This window comes from Notothenia coriiceps, unplaced genomic scaffold (assembly GCF_000735185.1).
Source record: "Notothenia coriiceps isolate Sejong01 unplaced genomic scaffold, NC01 NC01_scaffold00003414, whole genome shotgun sequence".
Taxonomy (NCBI): domain Eukaryota; kingdom Metazoa; phylum Chordata; class Actinopteri; order Perciformes; family Nototheniidae; genus Notothenia; species Notothenia coriiceps.
Genome location: NW_011336115.1, coordinates 8,888 through 26,382, shown reverse-complemented (window position 1 = coordinate 26,382; position 17,495 = coordinate 8,888). Strand labels below are relative to the sequence as shown.

The following is a 17,495-nucleotide window of genomic DNA, read 5'->3' as shown; positions in this document are numbered from 1 at the left end:
GTCAGTACACACGAGAAAGCATGTTTAATCTTTGGTAGGAGAAACAAGTTGCTTTGTGGCTTCACTAATGGCAGTATTATAATTTCTGTCTTTCCTTCCCTCCCCTCCTTGCTGTAGTATGTTTGAGAATGATGAGATCTCAGAGTCGGATAAGTTTTTCGTGACGTTGCCGCCGCCGCTGAAGCTGCTGTTCGCCCTCTACAACACCATGGTGTCCAAGTCAGAGATGCTTTGCTACTTTGTCATCATCCTGAACCACATCGTGACGGCGTCCTTCCTCTCGCTCATGCTGCCCATCCTCATCTTCCTCTGGGCCATGCTGTCCGTGCCCCGGCCCACCAAGCGCTTCTGGATGACCGCCATCATCTACACCGAGGTACAGTAGGTTAATATTACACTCTGTTGTGTGCTGTGTTTGACATAATATTCAAATGTATATGGGATATTGTTTTTAGAACAAATTGACACCAGACACCAATACATGTATTATCAAAAGCCTTAAGTTTTGTTGAATTAAACTTGATTATTCATCTTATCTGCTTTTTATTTTAGTTTTAGTAAACATGAGACTGTGACTTCTTTCTTAGATAAAATGTACGCAAATATGTGTAAAGGTGCATGTTGACCCTCCCATACTTGGGTAGAAAAATCTTAAGACATGGCTCCAGAAAAAGCTGAGTAGAGTCTGATTAATTGTCATATGCAGAAGCAGAAACTAAATGTGTTCTTGGGAAAACATTATCTGATCGAATGTTTCTAGCTGATTCCTGATGCTGAACTTGTTTTCTGTTTCTCTCAGCTGACTGTTGTGGTGAAGTACTTCTTCCAGTTTGGTTTCTTCCCCTGGACCACCTCTGCGTACCGAGGCATCAACGCAGAGCGGCCCTTCGCCCTGCCAAACATCATCGGGGTGGAGAAGAAAGACGGCTACGTCCTCTTCGACCTCATCCAGCTGCTCGCTCTGTTCTTCCACCGCTCCATTCTCAAGGTAATCATGATCTGCTCATTCAAATAAACCCACCTGCATGCTGCTGTATGTCCAGTAGGGGACCATCAGCATTGTTTTAATTCGGCTAGTTTGTCAGGTTAAAATAATTGTTGTGTCCATGTCTGCGCAGTGCCACGGGCTGTGGGACAACAAAGAGGTGGAGATGCCAGATTTTTTCAAGAAGATGAAGAAGAAAGTGGACAGGAAGAAGATGACAGGAGGAGATAAGACAGGCAGCAGTGATAAATCTAAACGCCGGCTGAAGTTCCTCCCTATCCAGGCCTCCACCACCTCCCTGTTCTGCAGACGGAGGAAAGGCGACTCAGCAGAATCTGATGGTAAAATATTCAATAATAATAATTCACGGTTTTTATTTTAGTGCTTTTACAAGGGCTCAAATTGTTTACATTACATAAAACACATGTTAGACATGTAATACATTGAATACTGTGGACAATACCCACAGGAGCTATTCAGGGTGAACTAAAAATCTAAATCTGACCAGTTTAAGAGAATCCACTGTAAAATGTTTCCTTTTTTTATTGTATTTTTTTCTCTTGTCCCATGGTTAACAAAACCCTTTCTCTTCACAGTTAACCATTGGGTTTTAAATTTTATATATAAACAACAGCAGATACTGTTTGTGTAATTGTATCTGCTGTCGCATCATTATTGCCTAAAAGGAAATTCAAATGAGTCTGTGATACTGAATAGCAGCTTACATTTAGTGACCTACTCTCCTTGTCTACTAGGCATTTATATTAATTCAATACGGTACTGTAATCTTCCTACAGGGAGTTATATATCCGATAGTGCTGTGTAGTGAGTTTCTATTTTATAGTGACCGTATTGTTTCCATATAGTGCATTTAGTTTTCTATATTTTTTGATTCAGGACTCTCTATATTTTTGGCACGCAGTAGCCATGCTGTAATATTTATATATTCATTCATTTACCTAGGGTACTTAATAATGCATATGTGTATTGCTTTATTTAAAAGAACCCTGTGCATGTAAAACTAACATTACATTACATTACATGTCATTTATTAGACGCTTTTATCCAAAGCGACTTACATACATTCAGTACTGTGGACAATCCCCACAGGAGCAATTTGGGGTGAAGTGTCTTGCCCAGGGACACAACGACATGCTGACTGCTACCCCCTGATTCCAAGTCCAGCACACTACCCACTGAGCCACAGCCTCCCACTAACAATACTACAATGTTCAAAATAATACTCCATTAGCAGTTTAAACTTGTTATATAAGTAAACTCATGCAAGTATCTCATATTTAGTATCTAGTATAAACCAAATTAAGTATTCTGTAAGCACATGTTGTGATTTGGAAGGCAGGTTTTACTCATCTGGTTGCAGGGATTAAAACAGAGATTTCTAAAAACATTTGTTTACCTCACCTTCCATGACTTACATTTCTTTCTTTCTCTTTTCTTTTTCACTGGAGAGGGGAAGCCCAAGAAGCAGCGGAGCATGAAGAAGAGAGGACAGCGAAACAAGATTCCTCTGACCAGGAAGCAGAGGATCCGACAGCAGATCAAAGAGAGGATGCTGCAGGCCAAAGCTGCCATCATAGAAGTGTAACCACCTCGTGACATTTTAGATATGTCACTATTTCCATTAACAGCTAGCATGTCCATTTTACAGCTTAGAAAAGTGTGTTTTAACATTGCATATGTTTCATCCACAGCGCCCTTCACATTTACTTACCCATAAGACAGTTCTTCTATGACATCATCCACCCAGACTACAGCCCTGTGTGTGACGTCTACGCTCTCATGTTCCTCATCGATGTAGTCAACTTCATCGTCACGATATATGGATACTCGGCTTTTGGAGTAAGAGTCTGCCTCAGTACACACACTTAAAGTGCCTGTTAGCATGACACTAACACACTGATCTTGGTCTCTGTAGAAATATTCTTCAGCGGCCGACATCTCAGAGTCTCTGTCGGAGGACCAGGTGCCAGAGGCCTTCCTGGTCATGCTGCTCATGCAGTTCGGCACCATGATAGTGGACCGGGCCCTCTACCTGAAGAAGTCCCTGCTGGGAAAGTGTGTTTTTCAGGTGGTGTTGGTGTTCGGCATACACTTCTGGATGTTTTTCATCCTCCCGGGCGTCACTGAGAGGTCATTCTGCTCATTCAGTTCATTCATTTGTTAGACTTTTAGATTATTCATTTTAAGAATGATTATAATAATATTTACATTGAGACTGAGTCCTTATTTCTAAGTGTGTAGGCGTCATCCCAGCTAGACATTTTTGGTTCTAAAAACATTCTGAGAATGTTACCATTCACTGTTCTAGGAATGTTTTCAGCGGGAAGTTTTAGTTTGGTTCCCAGAATGTTCTTCTGAAAGGTAGGATAACGTTCTCTAAAAACATTCTAGGTAGGGAGAGAGACACACAGTAGAAACAAACACTAACAGGGGCTTCAGGGACGGGCAGTGACTGTCGTATCATGTAACATTGAGGGAACGTTTTATAAAAGAACATCTATAATATGTTACCACAACAACGTCCAAAACACATCCTTAGAATGTTGCAGGCAAAACGTTCCACCTTTGTTAACATATCACATTAAAGGAATGTTTTATAAAAAACTTTCTATCATCTCAGGCGTCAATAACATCCTCAAAACATCCTCTGAATGTTGCAGTTAAAACGTTATGTCTTAGTTAACCTTAAACCTTATAGGAACATTATTTAAAAATGATAAACATCCTCTAAAGGTTCTTGGAACATCAGATTAAAACGTTTTCTTTAAAACATTATTAGAACCTGTAGGTAACGTTAGCCAAAGTTGTGAGAACGTTCCCTGCTAGCTGGGATACACAACTAAAAATAAATGAAATCATTTTCTTTCAAATTGTGTTTTAATTGCTTTGATTATAAGATAAAACACAATTGTGACCAAATTAAACAGACAGTGTTTTATTCATGAAACATGTGCACATTCACTGTGTTTTTCTTTCAGTATCTCATCATGTCTTTTTCGCCCCACAGGAGGTTCAACAGGAACTCTATTGCTCAGCTCTGGTACTTTGTGAAGTGTATCTACTTCGGCCTGTCTGCCTACCAGATCAAATGTGGCTACCCAAACCAGATCCTGGGCAACTTCCTCACCAAAAACTACAACTACCTGAATCTCTTCCTCTTCCAGGGGTAAGAAAACGGTTACAGGCCTTATACAAATAACTCTGTTACGCATGCTGTTATTGTAATTGTATTGAATGAGAAACAATTTAAAAACTCTAAAGACTCTTGATAGAGTCTTCAGAGTGTATTTCAATTGTTCTCTGTTAGGCATTTCATGTTAAGGATAGTTTTTATGGTGAATTTGACCAAATAAACTGAATAAAATCCTTAATTTTCCTTAAAAAATCCTTTACTCGGGTCCTGCTCCAGGTTCCGTTTGGTTCCCTTCCTGACAGAGCTGAGGGCTGTGATGGACTGGGTCTGGACCGACACCACTCTGTCCCTCTCCAGCTGGATCTGTGTTGAAGACATCTATGCAAACATTTTCATCCTCAAGTGCTGGAGGGAGTCAGAGAAAGTAATTGATAGTGCACTGTTACTACAGAACCTCTCACATTTAAAGCTTTAAAATTACAATATGTTTTTACAATATGAATTTCTGCAGGGCTTGTTGCCTTATTTAACTCCTCTACTCTTGTTTTCAGACAGAAACTACCATCCATATTCTAATTTAAAAGATAATTTTAGTGTTATCTTTTATCCTTTATGTAAAAATGCTGTATACAAATGTCTAAGATGACAGGAAGTAACTAATATGTTTTATGACTGAATTCTTCCAGAAATACCCCCACACTCCGGGTCAGAAGAAGAAGAAGGTGGTGAAATACGGGATGGGAGGATTCATCATCTTCGCTCTCATCAGCATCATCTGGTTCCCGCTCCTCTTCATGTCGCTGGTCCAGTCGGCAGCCGGAGTGAACAACCCCCCGGTGGAGGTCTCCATCCAGCTCAGCATCGCAGGATACGAGGTCAGCATGGAGACGAGGACACCGAACTGTGTGCTAATTTCTCAACTTTTAGAGTTCTTGTACTTATATTCTAAAACATTGAATCTAGCTGGCTGCTTATGTTCAGCCAGGGATTCTTTCTAAACAGCAAAGTTGCTTTTAGCTTTAAGGAACACAGCAAAAATAATGCAAGTGTGGTGTCTTGTGAGTGAAAGTCAAACACTTGAGTCTACAGCAATGAATGTGGTGTACAGGTCTTTACTGTTTTGAGCTTAATGCTAACAAGTAAAAATGCAGATGTTCAGCAAGTTTAACATGGTCTCTGTCCAATTACACTCTCATGGTGGCACTAGAAAGAAAGTCAGAGGATCACCAAATATATTAAGGTACATCTTCCTCTGTGAGCCATGAATTTCTGCACAAAACTGCATTGACAATCCATAATTTGTCAAGATATAGTTCATACCAGCAATCACGTTTTTTACTTGTCCTCTATCTTTGCGGGTCAGGGGACAGTACTTGTCCATCTCCAGTGTGAGTGTATGTTTTACTCTGTGTGTCTGATTGTGTTTCCACAGCCTCTGTTCACCATGACCGCCCAGGAGCAGAACTTGGTTCCGTACACAGAAGCTGGATTCAACCGACTCACCAAAGTCTACGCAACCCATCCAGTAAGATTTAACTTACTTTAAAACACTAGAAAAATAAATGTTAAAATTCTACACTATTATGGTATCTTTTCTTTAAATATGGGTTTTTAATAATTTTTTAATGAGACAGATTGTGTTGCCACAGGAGGCAGACGTGTTTTCAAAATAAGTAATTAATATTTGAAGGTCAGGAGAATGCACTGCTGTATGCAGAGACATACACAAGTAACAGTTTGGCTCCCCCTGGTGGATAAAGGGTTAAGTAGCATTCAACAACAAGGCATTTTTCACATTCATTTACAACAGAATAGTCCGTGCATTATTTTAATGTATCCAGGCAAGATTTTATGTAGGATATGAAGACAGTAACGTCAGGATTTTTATTTCACAAATTTGCTGCAATGAATACGGAATTTTGCTAATAGCACAATCAGATTAATAACATACATTTTCTTTACATGCATTCTGTCATCTAAAGTTTCTAAACAACTACAAGTAATCAAGTTTAGGTTGAGTTTCTAATTTTCATTAAAAATAATTATTATAAAACTGTTGTTAAAATAATATCACTCTTTCCAGTCGGCGATGCAGTTCATAATGAACTACGGTGCAGACGACATCATCGTGGCTAAGATCAAGAGCGATGCCAGTCTGCTGTGGAGCATCAGCCCGGCCAGTCGAGCCGCCATGATACAGGAGCTCAGCAACTCCACTCACGTATACATGACCTTACGCTGGTCACTGCTCAGGTCAGTGTGTGTGTGTGTGTGTGTGTGTGTGTGTGTGTGTGTGTGTGTGGTCGTGTACCCTGTGTGTGTGTGTGTGTGTGTGTGTGTGTGTGTGTGTGTGTGTGTGTGTGTGTGTGTGTGTGTGTGTGTGTGTGTGTGTGTGTGTGTGTGTGTGTGTGTGTGTGTGTGTGTTCGTGCAGGCTTGCGTGTGCAGATTCAGTGGGCTTGTATATCTCGTTGTAGGTTTTAATGGTTATACAAATCATTGTATAAAATGTGTACATTAAAGGTGGGGTAGGTAAGTTTCAGAAACCGGCTCGAGTGCACTAAAATTTGAAAGTACACAGCCAAAAAGAATCCGCCCCTTCCTTCAGACTTCCTTACAGAGCACCTCCTCCGCGAGAGCAGGCTGCAGTAACGTTACATATCAGGCAAAGCTAAACACATATAGGTTAGCAATACTACACAGCCAAAGCAACTCCGATATTGACTCTGGTTTGACTTCTCCTAGTTTCCACTTTCTTATTGTTCTTAATTTGCTCCGTTATATTTTTTCTTTTGCGACCAGTAGAGGATGTTGAACCTAACTCTGCCATGGTGAAAGTGGCCGCCTGTTGCTGGCGAGTCATTGAAGTACTGCTGCAATGCACGCCCAATGAGGGCACGAGATACATTTGTGCGTGCACGATATGGAAGGCTGACAGACAGGGCGGCAATCCAATCCGTTTAGCCGGCCCGGCTAAACGGATTGGTTGTAGTTTTTACAGTATTACGGGTTCCACAGATGACATTTTTTTATGGAGTTTTTGTCAAAGCACTTAAGATATTCATTGCTATCGGGATGTTAAGAGCATTCCATGGAATATAACAAAAAGTGTATCTCGAGCCGGTTTCTGAAACTTACCTACCCCACCTTTAACTGGTTTGAAATGAATTCCTAAGTATGGATATTTACTAAATATATTTTTCTAAAATATAAAGCTCAATTATATTTATTACTTCCTGTGTTTTCTGGATTTTGGTCAGTTTGTGAACCCTTTATTGTTTTACATATCAGACAAGGAAGTACTTTGAGTACTCAAGCATCTGGAATTCGAACCGATGCACATTGCAGCGTGTAAACTTTGGCCCTTAACGCTGCTCTCCTTCCTTCAGGAACACGTCCATCTCAATGGTTGTAGAGACAGTGGGAGAAAACACTGTGAAGTTTGAGGACCAAGCTTTGAGAGAAGGGATCATCCACATGCTCCAAGGCAACAGCAGCAGCAAACCTGTGTGAGTAGCACACACACACACTTTACATACTATAAATGATAATGTGAGAAATTAAATCAAACAATCATGCTGTTAATCGTTCTAACTAAGATTTACTCTGAATAGAGTAGTTGAAATGGAGGGGCGCAGAATGTGTCCTAAAAAATTTTAAACGTGTTTTTCTGTCCCGTAGGCTCATTCATTCTCTGCTGCCGAAGTTCATCAGAGGTAACAGAGGAGCCGAGTCCAAAATGGCAAAAAGCATGAAAGTGGGTAAGTTGCAGCTTATTGTGCACAGACCATCCTGCAGGTGTTTTGGGGGAAACTATTCCTTTTACATGTATTATTTTATTTTGTATGCGTATCACTAAAAGCATATAGCATTATGCACAATTAAAACAAAAATATAAGCGATACATTTGAGAACCATTTTAGAGCCTGGCTCTTCCTACATTATTTTCTATTTATACATTAGCTTTAATTATTTACAAATGAACATGGGACGCTTCCACCTTGGAAATTACAAAAATACAAATAAAGTGTGTGCTGTTAGATACAATTATATAAATCAAGTCAGCTTGAGTCTGATCCTATGGACTATTTTTGTTTTACTTTACTTGGAGGTAAAATTACCTTTCCATAAAATATATATATATTTAATGTGTTATTTTATCCATATAGTGGTGGATGGCTCTGATTTTAACCACCTCATTGTGAGAGCCTATTTTATATTGATCCTTTATCAATGATTACTGCATTAAACTTATAATATCCAAAGGCATCCATCTTAGATAAAGGCGAGCTCATTTGATCAAAGCTTGTTGAAAACATACAGTTTAATTCATCTGTCTCGTGTTTTCCCTTCAGGGTACTCGGAGCGCCCGGAGGTGCAGGCGCTGTCCTTCTTCAGACCCATGTCAGTGAAGCTGGAGCAGGTGGACTCAGGCTCAGAGAAAGGGGCTGACCAGTGGTGGGTGGTGGAGGAATGCTCCCCCGTCGTCGCATACTCCCACCACAAGTGCCACAGCATAGAGATCGTGGTGATCAGCGATAAAGTAAGCCCCTCCAGTCTGGGCTTTCTGGCCGGACACGGGTACGTCACCTGCTTTTTTTTCTTTTTAAACTTAGTTTTTATTTCAGATTTCATTATACATACATGTTCACATTTTGGTCAACAGTTTTTCCATTTTCATTTAGCTGTATCTACATAGCCAACATTAGAAGAAAAAAAATATAGTAATAAAGTACAAAAAGAGATCAATAAAAATAAAAATAGTAAAATAGACATGAAAAGATAAATACATACAAATAATAATAATAATAAAATAAAATAGCAAAGGGGGGGTGGTCATCTGTGTGTGTGTGTGTGTGTGTGTGTGTGTGTGCTAAGGTGCAGGTCAGAACCATTCAATACACTTTGATCAAGAGGCTAAAGCATCACCTGCATTTTGACAGTAAAACGTTACTCATAACTTATGTACTTAATCCATTGTATGTGTATATATTTGAATTATTCCTGCATTTCCTTTGGTTGCTTTATTTATTTTCTTTCTTTTTTATTATGTCTCAAGTATAATTGTGTGTTGTTTTGTTGGGGAAGTCTGGTTCTTTAGATATTATTTGCCAACAACTAGCCTGTAGCTGTTGCATGTGACAAATAAAGCCTTTGAATCATTTCAAATAAAACAAAAGCTACGGCCGCTCCTATCCCAACAACATTCCTCCATACATTCATTACAAGTAGATTAGAATACTGTAATGCAACCTTTGTTTTGTTCCCATAACATATATTGATAAATTGCCTTAAATTAAAGCTGCCAGGCTTTTAACGGGAACAAGAAATAGGGAGTATGTCAGCACAGTTTACCTGCACTGGCTCCCATTATGTTATTATTGATTTTAAAGTTAATTTTACTTTAAGCTTCTAAAGGTTCGTTACTAGCCTACATCCTTAATTCTTTGTCTATTTATAATGCTTCACAGACCCTTAGATCTTCAGCTGCTACATGTTTTTATGTATTCTCTTTGCTTTCTTATAAGAGTTTGAACTACACCACTACAAAAGAGATGCTGTAAAAATAAAGTGTATTATTCTTTTTATAATAAAACTTTTGTTGGTTAGATTGGCTGTTGTGGTTTCACAGTGGCATCTCTCACATAAACGTATTGAACATGTCCTCTGTCTCTGCCCCCCTTCCCTCACAGCATTGTGGGTCTGTACATGTCGGTGGTGCTGGTCGTCGGAAAGTTTGTCAGGGAGTTCTTCAACGGGATCTCCAGGTCCATCATGTTTGAGGAGCTGCCGTGTGTGGACCGGGTCCTGAAGCTCTGCACGGACATCTTCGTTGTCCGGGAGACGGGAGAAATGGAGCTGGAGGAGACGCTGTTTGAGAAACTCATCTTCCTATACCGATCGCCGGAGACCATGATCAAGATGACCAGAGAAAAGAAAGACAGCTAGGGTTGGGCTGCGGAGGGTGTCACGACTGCACACCCATCACTCAAAATGGATGTATTAGAGCAAATAACCTTTGGTGCAGTAATGTCCTTTATTTGTATTAAAGTGAACAGCAGGTGGAACCTGTGATAAATGATCCAATTGTAATCAATCTGATGAATATCTGAGTGAGATTGTGAGTCCCATCATCACCTTTGGGTAAAAAGAAAGCAGAGCATCTTTTAAAGCGCTTCTCTAAAAAAAAAAATCACATGGTTTTCATACCTTTTACATGTGATCAGTTTCACTAATTTAAATAATTGAAACAATGATCTGTTAGTTAACCAACACTAGAATTCCTAGCAAAAAGCTAAACGAGTATTTTCTATCATACAGAAAAACAATGACATGTTTCAGAATACTTTTAAAGTCACTAAACTATAACACCAATTACATTTAGTTACAGTAAAACAATGAAAGCGTGCCAGTTTTTTTGCATTTGTTTTTTTACTTCCAGCCCACATTGCAATGCATGCATTTTGGATTCAGGTTTTTACTAGAACAGTATTCCCCAACTCAGATTCTGGCAGGATCATCAACATACCATTGATAAACTCATGGTTAACACACACATACCTCTGTAAATACCATGTTTCTGTATACTACCATGTAAACTACTGCACTGATTTATTTATACCAAAATAAAAATTATTATAGACAAATGTTCCAGTGTCTCTTTGTGCAGTTCTAGAAATGCAAGAATACAAGGAAACAAAATGTATTTCCGATATTCATCTTTAATACAATTTAAATTACAAATGAAAGAGAAAGGAGAGGAATTTCATCCACGTCATCTTGATGTCATCCATCTTTCTTCTCTGCAGTGTGCAGGACAGGACAATAAAGGACCTCACAACTCATGGGGAAACTATCAACATCGGATTCTCAAATCCTGGAGGGAAACAGAGAAAGTACAGAAACATTACTGAAAATATGTCCTCATGAAAATTATTTTGCATCCCAGACAGAACAAAGGCATCATTCATATCAGTGACTGAAGGTTTGGAGTTGATCTACTTGCAAAGTAGGGGTGCAAAGACGGGTTGAGAGCAATAATGTCTGGCGGACACTTCCATGGGTGTAACACCATTAAATGTAAGGTAGGTTGGGTATCACTTAAGATGTTATTATAAAGGTTTATGCACTATTGATTTTTTAAATAATTCGAAAATGTTAAGTACACTGAAACAATGACCTTGTCTTGGTAAAGACTTAAGCATGAGATAAGACTGTTGTGTTATAGGTTTTATTCAAACAGTCCAATTAATAGTTCATTTGAGGTTGTGATTTTGCATAAATAAACATATGCCTGTTTCCAAAACAATGCATCCAGAAAATATGTTTTAAGTTGAAATACTCATAGCATATACATAAATTATGTTCACCTACATTGGGTACAGTAAAATTATGTGCAGCAATATTATTTCAATATCAACACAGACTTATGCAAAGGTCCACATGTATGAATTGTGTTTTACAGTATGAAAATGTCCTGTTGGTTTTCCGAGAGCGCAAGCCAGTAGTTTTTAATAAAAATGTTCAATACTCTAAACGGCTGGGGACAAATAAACTAGCATAATATCTATTCTGAAATTCATTTAAATCAAACCTATTTCCATATCCCTACATTGATTGTTTCTTGCCTATTTACTGATGTTTACTTCAATTCAGTACAGTAAGTTTATAAGTCTTTAATAAGCTTTATGCGTTATGTAGTTCGTGAGACTTTTTCAGATCTATACGCGTTTTATATACTATTTGCTTAGTGTCTCGGACCCCTACGTTTCATATAGCTTTTAAGGGAGTCCCACTCCCATTTCACATATCTCCATTGTATCAGATTGTATTAATCCGTATACACCTCTCTGAAAGGGGCTATTAAGCAAATAAGAAAGGACATCGTCACTACTGCACTGCATAGGATGTAGTAGCTTCTAATTCTCGTACATTGGAATGGTGGATTACTATAAACTAAATGCTATACATACTTCCTCCACACAAGTAACCTGGGTCAACATTCAATGTCACAGGCAGCTGCCTCTCCTTCCAACATTTAGAGGCCATGGTGCATGTATTTGCTGTCATATCTGGTGTTGTTTACTTATTGTTTAATGCACTTACATGCTGCTACTTTAGCTTTGTATACTTGGACGCTGGACTCCGCGGCCTTCAGCGCCTCGGCTTTGAGCTCCGGCTTCATCGCAGCCCGCAGCGCGGTGGCGCAGATAGACGAGAAGCGGATGTAGCTGCAGAGAGGACACACTTGTTAGCCGCATGCTAAAGGACACTGCTGACCTCCAAAAAACACAACTGCTTCTTAAAAAACAAGTAATATATCCTATGCATTATACGATGCAGAGTCATATTTCGGAGGGTTATCGGCTAACGTAAGCGTCCTAAATTAAACACATGGGACTTAAAGCTAGCTAAAGCTACTATCGTATGTTAGCTATGTTGCCTGCTCAGTTATATAATAGACAGAATAGCTACAGGGACTTTTTAAAGTACCATGTTATCAAGCCAAAACCTTAAATAGAATAAATTGGTTAACACTCAGCACAAAGCGAAATCTGCAAATGTATAATATATATTTTTTTTTACCTGAGGCCTGCCTGTCTCCAGTATGCGACCATCTTGCCTGTGTTATACCTTCAAGGACAGTTAGGATCTGTGCGTGATGACGTAATGTATCTACGTTGTCTATCCCCACCCAGCGCCATAGATATATGCCTATCCCCACCCAGCGCCATAGATATATGCCTATCCCCACCCAATTAGAACCGTGCCTAACCACGACTGACAGCTTAGACCTTGGCTTGTCCTGCCCCCAGTAATTATTTAATATACAAGTTTGTTTTATGATTGTTAATGTTCAATATGATCCTATAGTAAGCTATACAAGTCGCATTTACACATATTTAAATATATATACATATGTACACATATTTATAGAGAAGAATGTGTTCAAAGAAGTCAGCAGTGGATCCAACGGTATTGAATAGTCTACTGCTGGAATCGAAAAGTAAAAATATAGCACTGTAGCCTAAACATACCATGCATGTAAAAAACAGTATAACACATTTTATATTTAGTAGTCCCCCGGTAGCCATGTTTATAATGCAATAGTGCAGAAAGGTGCAAGCAGCTGGTACGTGAAACACTCAAGAAGAGTCTATGAGTTGAGAAGTCTGAAGGCCTGATTTGTTATTGTGTTTTTTATCCTGACCCTGAGACTGTTATACAGTCTTTGTAGCTTGTTGTGTAGAGTGCAGCTCTTGTCCCTGCCTGCAGGGGAGGGTCGTCAGGGTCGTGCAGGTTTCTCCTTCAGCTCCTCCTTCCTTCCTCACCTCGGTCACGCTGTCATTAAGCGACCCGGCTCCCGAGCCTTGACGGAAATCCTAACAAAATGAAGATCTGGGCGTCAGAACACATTTTCAAGTGAGTAGTTTTGTGTCTGTAGTTGTGCATTATAATCATGTGTCTGTTTAGCAACTGGTTTCCTCTTTTATAATAACGTTTTGTGTGGCTTCACCGGGCAGCTGCTAGCCTCTTAGCTGCTAAGGTTGTACATAAGTTGGGTAACTTAAACTCCAAATACCTGCCGTGAAATACCTAACTGTTTGTCGTTTTTTATTAATAAATGTAACCTTCACTCGCCATTTAGTTTCACATTTCCTCAACACATATCTCGGTAGTGTGTGTGCACTAGAGGTAAACCGCTTTAGCAGAGTTAACTAGTTTAGCTTCTTTTATTAGCCTTGAAGCTAACGCTGGCTATCAGATGCTGTAACGGTAGTTGCTCAGCCGTGTGCGTCATAATAAATGTTATTAAAATGTTTCAGGCTCAAGTTACTTTGATGGTGAAATAATTCGTGTGGTTTTCTTGAGTTCCGTATTTATCACAAGGAAGTTATCTGCCGCTGAGTATGATACATAGGTATGTTATTATGTACCGCTGTCATACAGTTACATAACGGGGTAGGCTGCTGTCGACTAGTCAGCCTGCGGTGAAAATACAACATATTGTTTATATTTCGGCTCTTCAGACAGATGGCGTTCAGTGTGTAACAATAGTCGAAACGCTTCTGTCCATTACCAGAAGTTTCCAGCGAAATCCATGTTGATGAATAAGATTATGCTGTGGTAGGGGGCGTTCCTCCCCCTGTCTGCTCAGTCTTTGGTTATTCCTCCATTTTGATTGTGATTATGTTCACTCTTTGTAAAAACATCTCTGCAGTTGTTCATGTTGTTACTGCTTTTTGTACGTATATTTACTAAGACTTATTCAGGATTATTTTTACAGTGGATTTGCATAAGGCTGAACAAATGGGAGCAGCTTGGCTTTAAAGGTCCCCTATTATACTGTTTTTCTTCAATATTATAGGTCTCAGATATACAAAACATGTCTCTGAAGTGTTTGAGTCAAAATACCAAACAGATCATGAATTGTAGCATCCCATAAACCCCTTTGTTTCAGCTCTGTTTCAAAAGTGTGGATTCTCTGTCTTTTACTTTAGATGAAAAAAGGCGCCACTCCCCACGCCCCTCTGAGAGATATTTGGTAAAAAAGAACACAATGGTGCTCTAGGAGGAGATTCAGCTCATTTTCAGACAGGTTTTTATATAAATGGATCAGGACAAAAAGTAAGATAATCGTTTTTCCTGAAACTTTCAGAATCTCTTAACACAGAGGGGACACATGTTTATGTATAAACGACATGAACAAGTGGATTTAGCATGATAGGTCCCCTTTAAGCTTAGATGATCTTCAAAGTGATTTTTTACTAAGTGGTGAAAATGGGCTGAATGACATCAATACATCTGATTTCCAACATGTTGTCGCATACAGTAGCTTTGTGGTATTGGTAAGTCCATATGTCACCAAATGTATTACAATGCAAGTATTCCCTAGGGACTTTCTGTTTCTAAATGTAATCTTGATTTAAACAGCCACCCATGGGAGACGGTGACCAAGGCGGCGATGCAGAAGTATCCCAACCCCATGAACCCCGGTGTGTTTGGTGTAGATGTCCTGGACAGAAGTGTGGACACAGAGGGACGGTTGCACAGCCACCGACTGCTCAGCACAGAGTGGGGCCTCCCCAGCATGGCCAAGACTGTAAGTTAGATCATGAGAGCACTAGAGCTGCAGTGAAGCTTTATTTTTGATTGATAACATACTTTTTTTTATTACAGTGTTTATATTTGTGACGCCCTCAATTTTCCGCATTATGTAAATCCTCTGCTCAGATTTCATTGCTCGAGCTGTCCCTCTCAAGCAATATTTAAAATGCCCACGAAGAGGAAATACATTAATTGTTGAGGAAATATTTTCCTAAGCCCATAACTTTGACCCAGTTTATCACTTTCTACTCCCTTCGCTGAGCACAGGCCTGCGACCTTGGGAAGCTGCGCTCTCTCAGAGTAGTTTTTCCTCCTTATTCCTGTCGGTTGGGGTCAGCTGATAGAGGTGTTATAGTGATTTGTTTGTTATGTCTTGTCTTGAGGTGGTTTTGGCGCAGTGGTTAGAGCATTGGTCATCAGATCAAGAGGCGTTGGTGAACTCTAGTTTGAATCCCGCCTCAGCCGCCACTACGCCAGGCCGTTGTGTCCTTGGGCAAGACACTTCACCCGCATTTGCTCCTGTGGGTAATGTCCACAGTAATGACTCTTACATGACTAATATGTGTAATGTGTAATTGTAAAGCGCTTTGAGCACCTGTAAAAGCTTTCTAATAAAAAATGTAATGCATTATTATTATTATTATTATTGTCATGCAGTATGTAGATTATTCTCTCAGAGCTAGCTAAATAGATGGGACTAGTGTAGAGCTCTTCAGAATTCCTTAGGCGGGAGCTGTGTCACTTTGTGTCTACAGCAAATGTCTTTGTCAATTCTCTGTCCGTAACTTCAAATACGTCTTCAGTATTTGCCATCAAGTTCCAGCTCTCCCGTGTCTAATTGTGTTTTGACTCCTTGCTCCAGAAGTTCCCATTTTATTCATGATGATTATTATTGATCTGAGATATTCAGACTGTTGGACACATTTTAATTTGAATTATCCTCGCATTCCTGGTGTTAGCAGAAATTGGTGCCTGACTCATCTCGAACAATATAATGTCAGGATTTGAACTAATCCTGAGCTGTGTCCTTTTCCTGCAGATGTTCGGGGTAACACGGTCATGCACTTATGTTGAGGAACATTCTGTGGTGGACCCCAAAGAAAAGAGCTTTGAGTTGAAATCTACAAATGTAAGTAGATCTGGCATGGATCATTGTTATTACTTTATACATAACACTTGTGGCATTAGTGCCAATATTTAGTAGGAGAGAAAACGAATACATTAACTTTTCTGTGCAATTGATAACACAAAGTTATACATGGACCTCAAGTGTTGTTTCTAGTGTTACTTTTTATATCTGGAAAGACAGCATTTATTTGTTTTTGTAAAACTTTTTCACTGATTAAGGCGAGACACCCCAGGTGAATAGGGTAATTTTTTTAACTTAAAGGTATCAGCTAGAAATTTCTCCAGTTAATTACTTACAATAAGGCAATTGTCTTTTGTATTACAAGTTTTCTGAAATAGCATGTTTAAATATGCAAATTAGCCATTATCTCATCAAATATGTGCATATTTTAACACATTTCAGGAATCGAAATCTGAACTTTGGATAAAGCCAGGTTAAAAATTCTTGTTTCATTTTGTAGTCATATTAGTATTTAAGGCTTTTACAAAAGGGATTTTGGATATCTCTTTTTATCACTCCATAAATCAGAAAATACTGTCAACAGCCCTAAAATATCAATTTTTGCCATGTTTTTAGGTATACAATGTTGTATAATTCAGGCTATGAATGATATATGAACAAACCCTTCTGTAAAAGCCTTCATAATATTGATAGGAATATAACTGGAAGGTTTGGTGTGTCTACCTGCTACTGAAGTTGAAATTTCGAACTCAGAGTAGGAGAAAAAACTCATTTTGAGAAAACGACCTTTTAAGATTGCAGCGAGGCGCTAGCTAAACCCTCCTGTTCTTTGGATGACAGCTTGCGCCTCGAAGCTCTCCGTGAAGGTATTTCATGTTCGGGGGTCATTGTTTTTTGTATAATCTTGCTTCGTGCAAGTGACAATTGTTGTCATCTTCTCTGTAAACTTTTTTTTCGCCGTTCTTTTGCCATTTTGAGATTTACATTTCTAGCGGAAAGCTAACCAGGAAGTGTTTTAGCACACCACGTGACGCATCTGAACGAATCACGTTGTCTGAAATTGACACCAGCCAATGAGATTTCTTTCTTGGTTTAAGACCCCTTTGTGCTTTCACGATTGGTTGCTGATACAAAGGAAATGACCATATTTGGATCCGAT

General features: G+C 39.2%; 3 protein-coding genes across 3 annotated transcripts in view; 2 read left to right on the top strand and 1 right to left on the bottom strand.

Annotated features, from left to right (window-relative positions):
* The window catches only part of LOC104941497 (piezo-type mechanosensitive ion channel component 2), a 55,587-nt gene extending 44,597 nt beyond the window's left edge, over nt 1–10,990 (top strand). Inside the window, exons 40-54 of the mRNA XM_010766602.1 lie at nt 118–376; nt 800–988; nt 1,119–1,326; nt 2,455–2,587; nt 2,698–2,845; nt 2,922–3,136; nt 4,014–4,172; nt 4,416–4,563; nt 4,826–5,014; nt 5,572–5,664; nt 6,223–6,392; nt 7,527–7,646; nt 7,819–7,898; nt 8,493–8,718; nt 9,831–10,990. Coding sequence (XP_010764904.1) covers nt 118–376; nt 800–988; nt 1,119–1,326; nt 2,455–2,587; nt 2,698–2,845; nt 2,922–3,136; nt 4,014–4,172; nt 4,416–4,563; nt 4,826–5,014; nt 5,572–5,664; nt 6,223–6,392; nt 7,527–7,646; nt 7,819–7,898; nt 8,493–8,718; nt 9,831–10,086 — 2,593 coding nt within the window. The 3' untranslated portion in view covers nt 10,087–10,990. The remainder of the gene's footprint in view (nt 1–117; nt 377–799; nt 989–1,118; nt 1,327–2,454; nt 2,588–2,697; nt 2,846–2,921; nt 3,137–4,013; nt 4,173–4,415; nt 4,564–4,825; nt 5,015–5,571; nt 5,665–6,222; nt 6,393–7,526; nt 7,647–7,818; nt 7,899–8,492; nt 8,719–9,830) is intronic.
* On the bottom strand, nt 10,840–12,837 carry atp5f1e (ATP synthase F1 subunit epsilon). The gene is made up of 3 exons (XM_010766590.1): nt 12,724–12,837; nt 12,244–12,368; nt 10,840–11,014 (listed from the first exon to the last, which is right to left on the bottom strand). Coding segments are annotated over exons 1-3 (159 nt in total). The 5' UTR covers nt 12,756–12,837; the 3' UTR covers nt 10,840–11,012.
* A 250-nt stretch (nt 12,838–13,087) lies between these two features.
* Nucleotides 13,088–17,495, top strand: part of LOC104941487 (protein slowmo homolog 2-like) — a 12,297-nt gene continuing 7,889 nt past the window's right edge. Inside the window, exons 1-3 of the mRNA XM_010766589.1 lie at nt 13,088–13,560; nt 15,073–15,241; nt 16,286–16,375. Coding sequence (XP_010764891.1) covers nt 13,529–13,560; nt 15,073–15,241; nt 16,286–16,375 — 291 coding nt within the window. The 5' untranslated portion in view covers nt 13,088–13,528. The remainder of the gene's footprint in view (nt 13,561–15,072; nt 15,242–16,285; nt 16,376–17,495) is intronic.

What these genes read in the sequence shown, in the direction of transcription:
- atp5f1e (XM_010766590.1), bottom strand. Translation starts at nt 12,755, where the DNA reads ATGGTCGCATACTGGAGACAGGCAGGCCTCAG. An exon ending in TGGAGACAGGCAGGCCTCAG is followed by an intron (nt 12,369 to 12,723) that starts GTAAAAAAAAAT and finishes TCCTCTCTGCAG; the next exon opens with CTACATCCGCTTCTCGTCTA.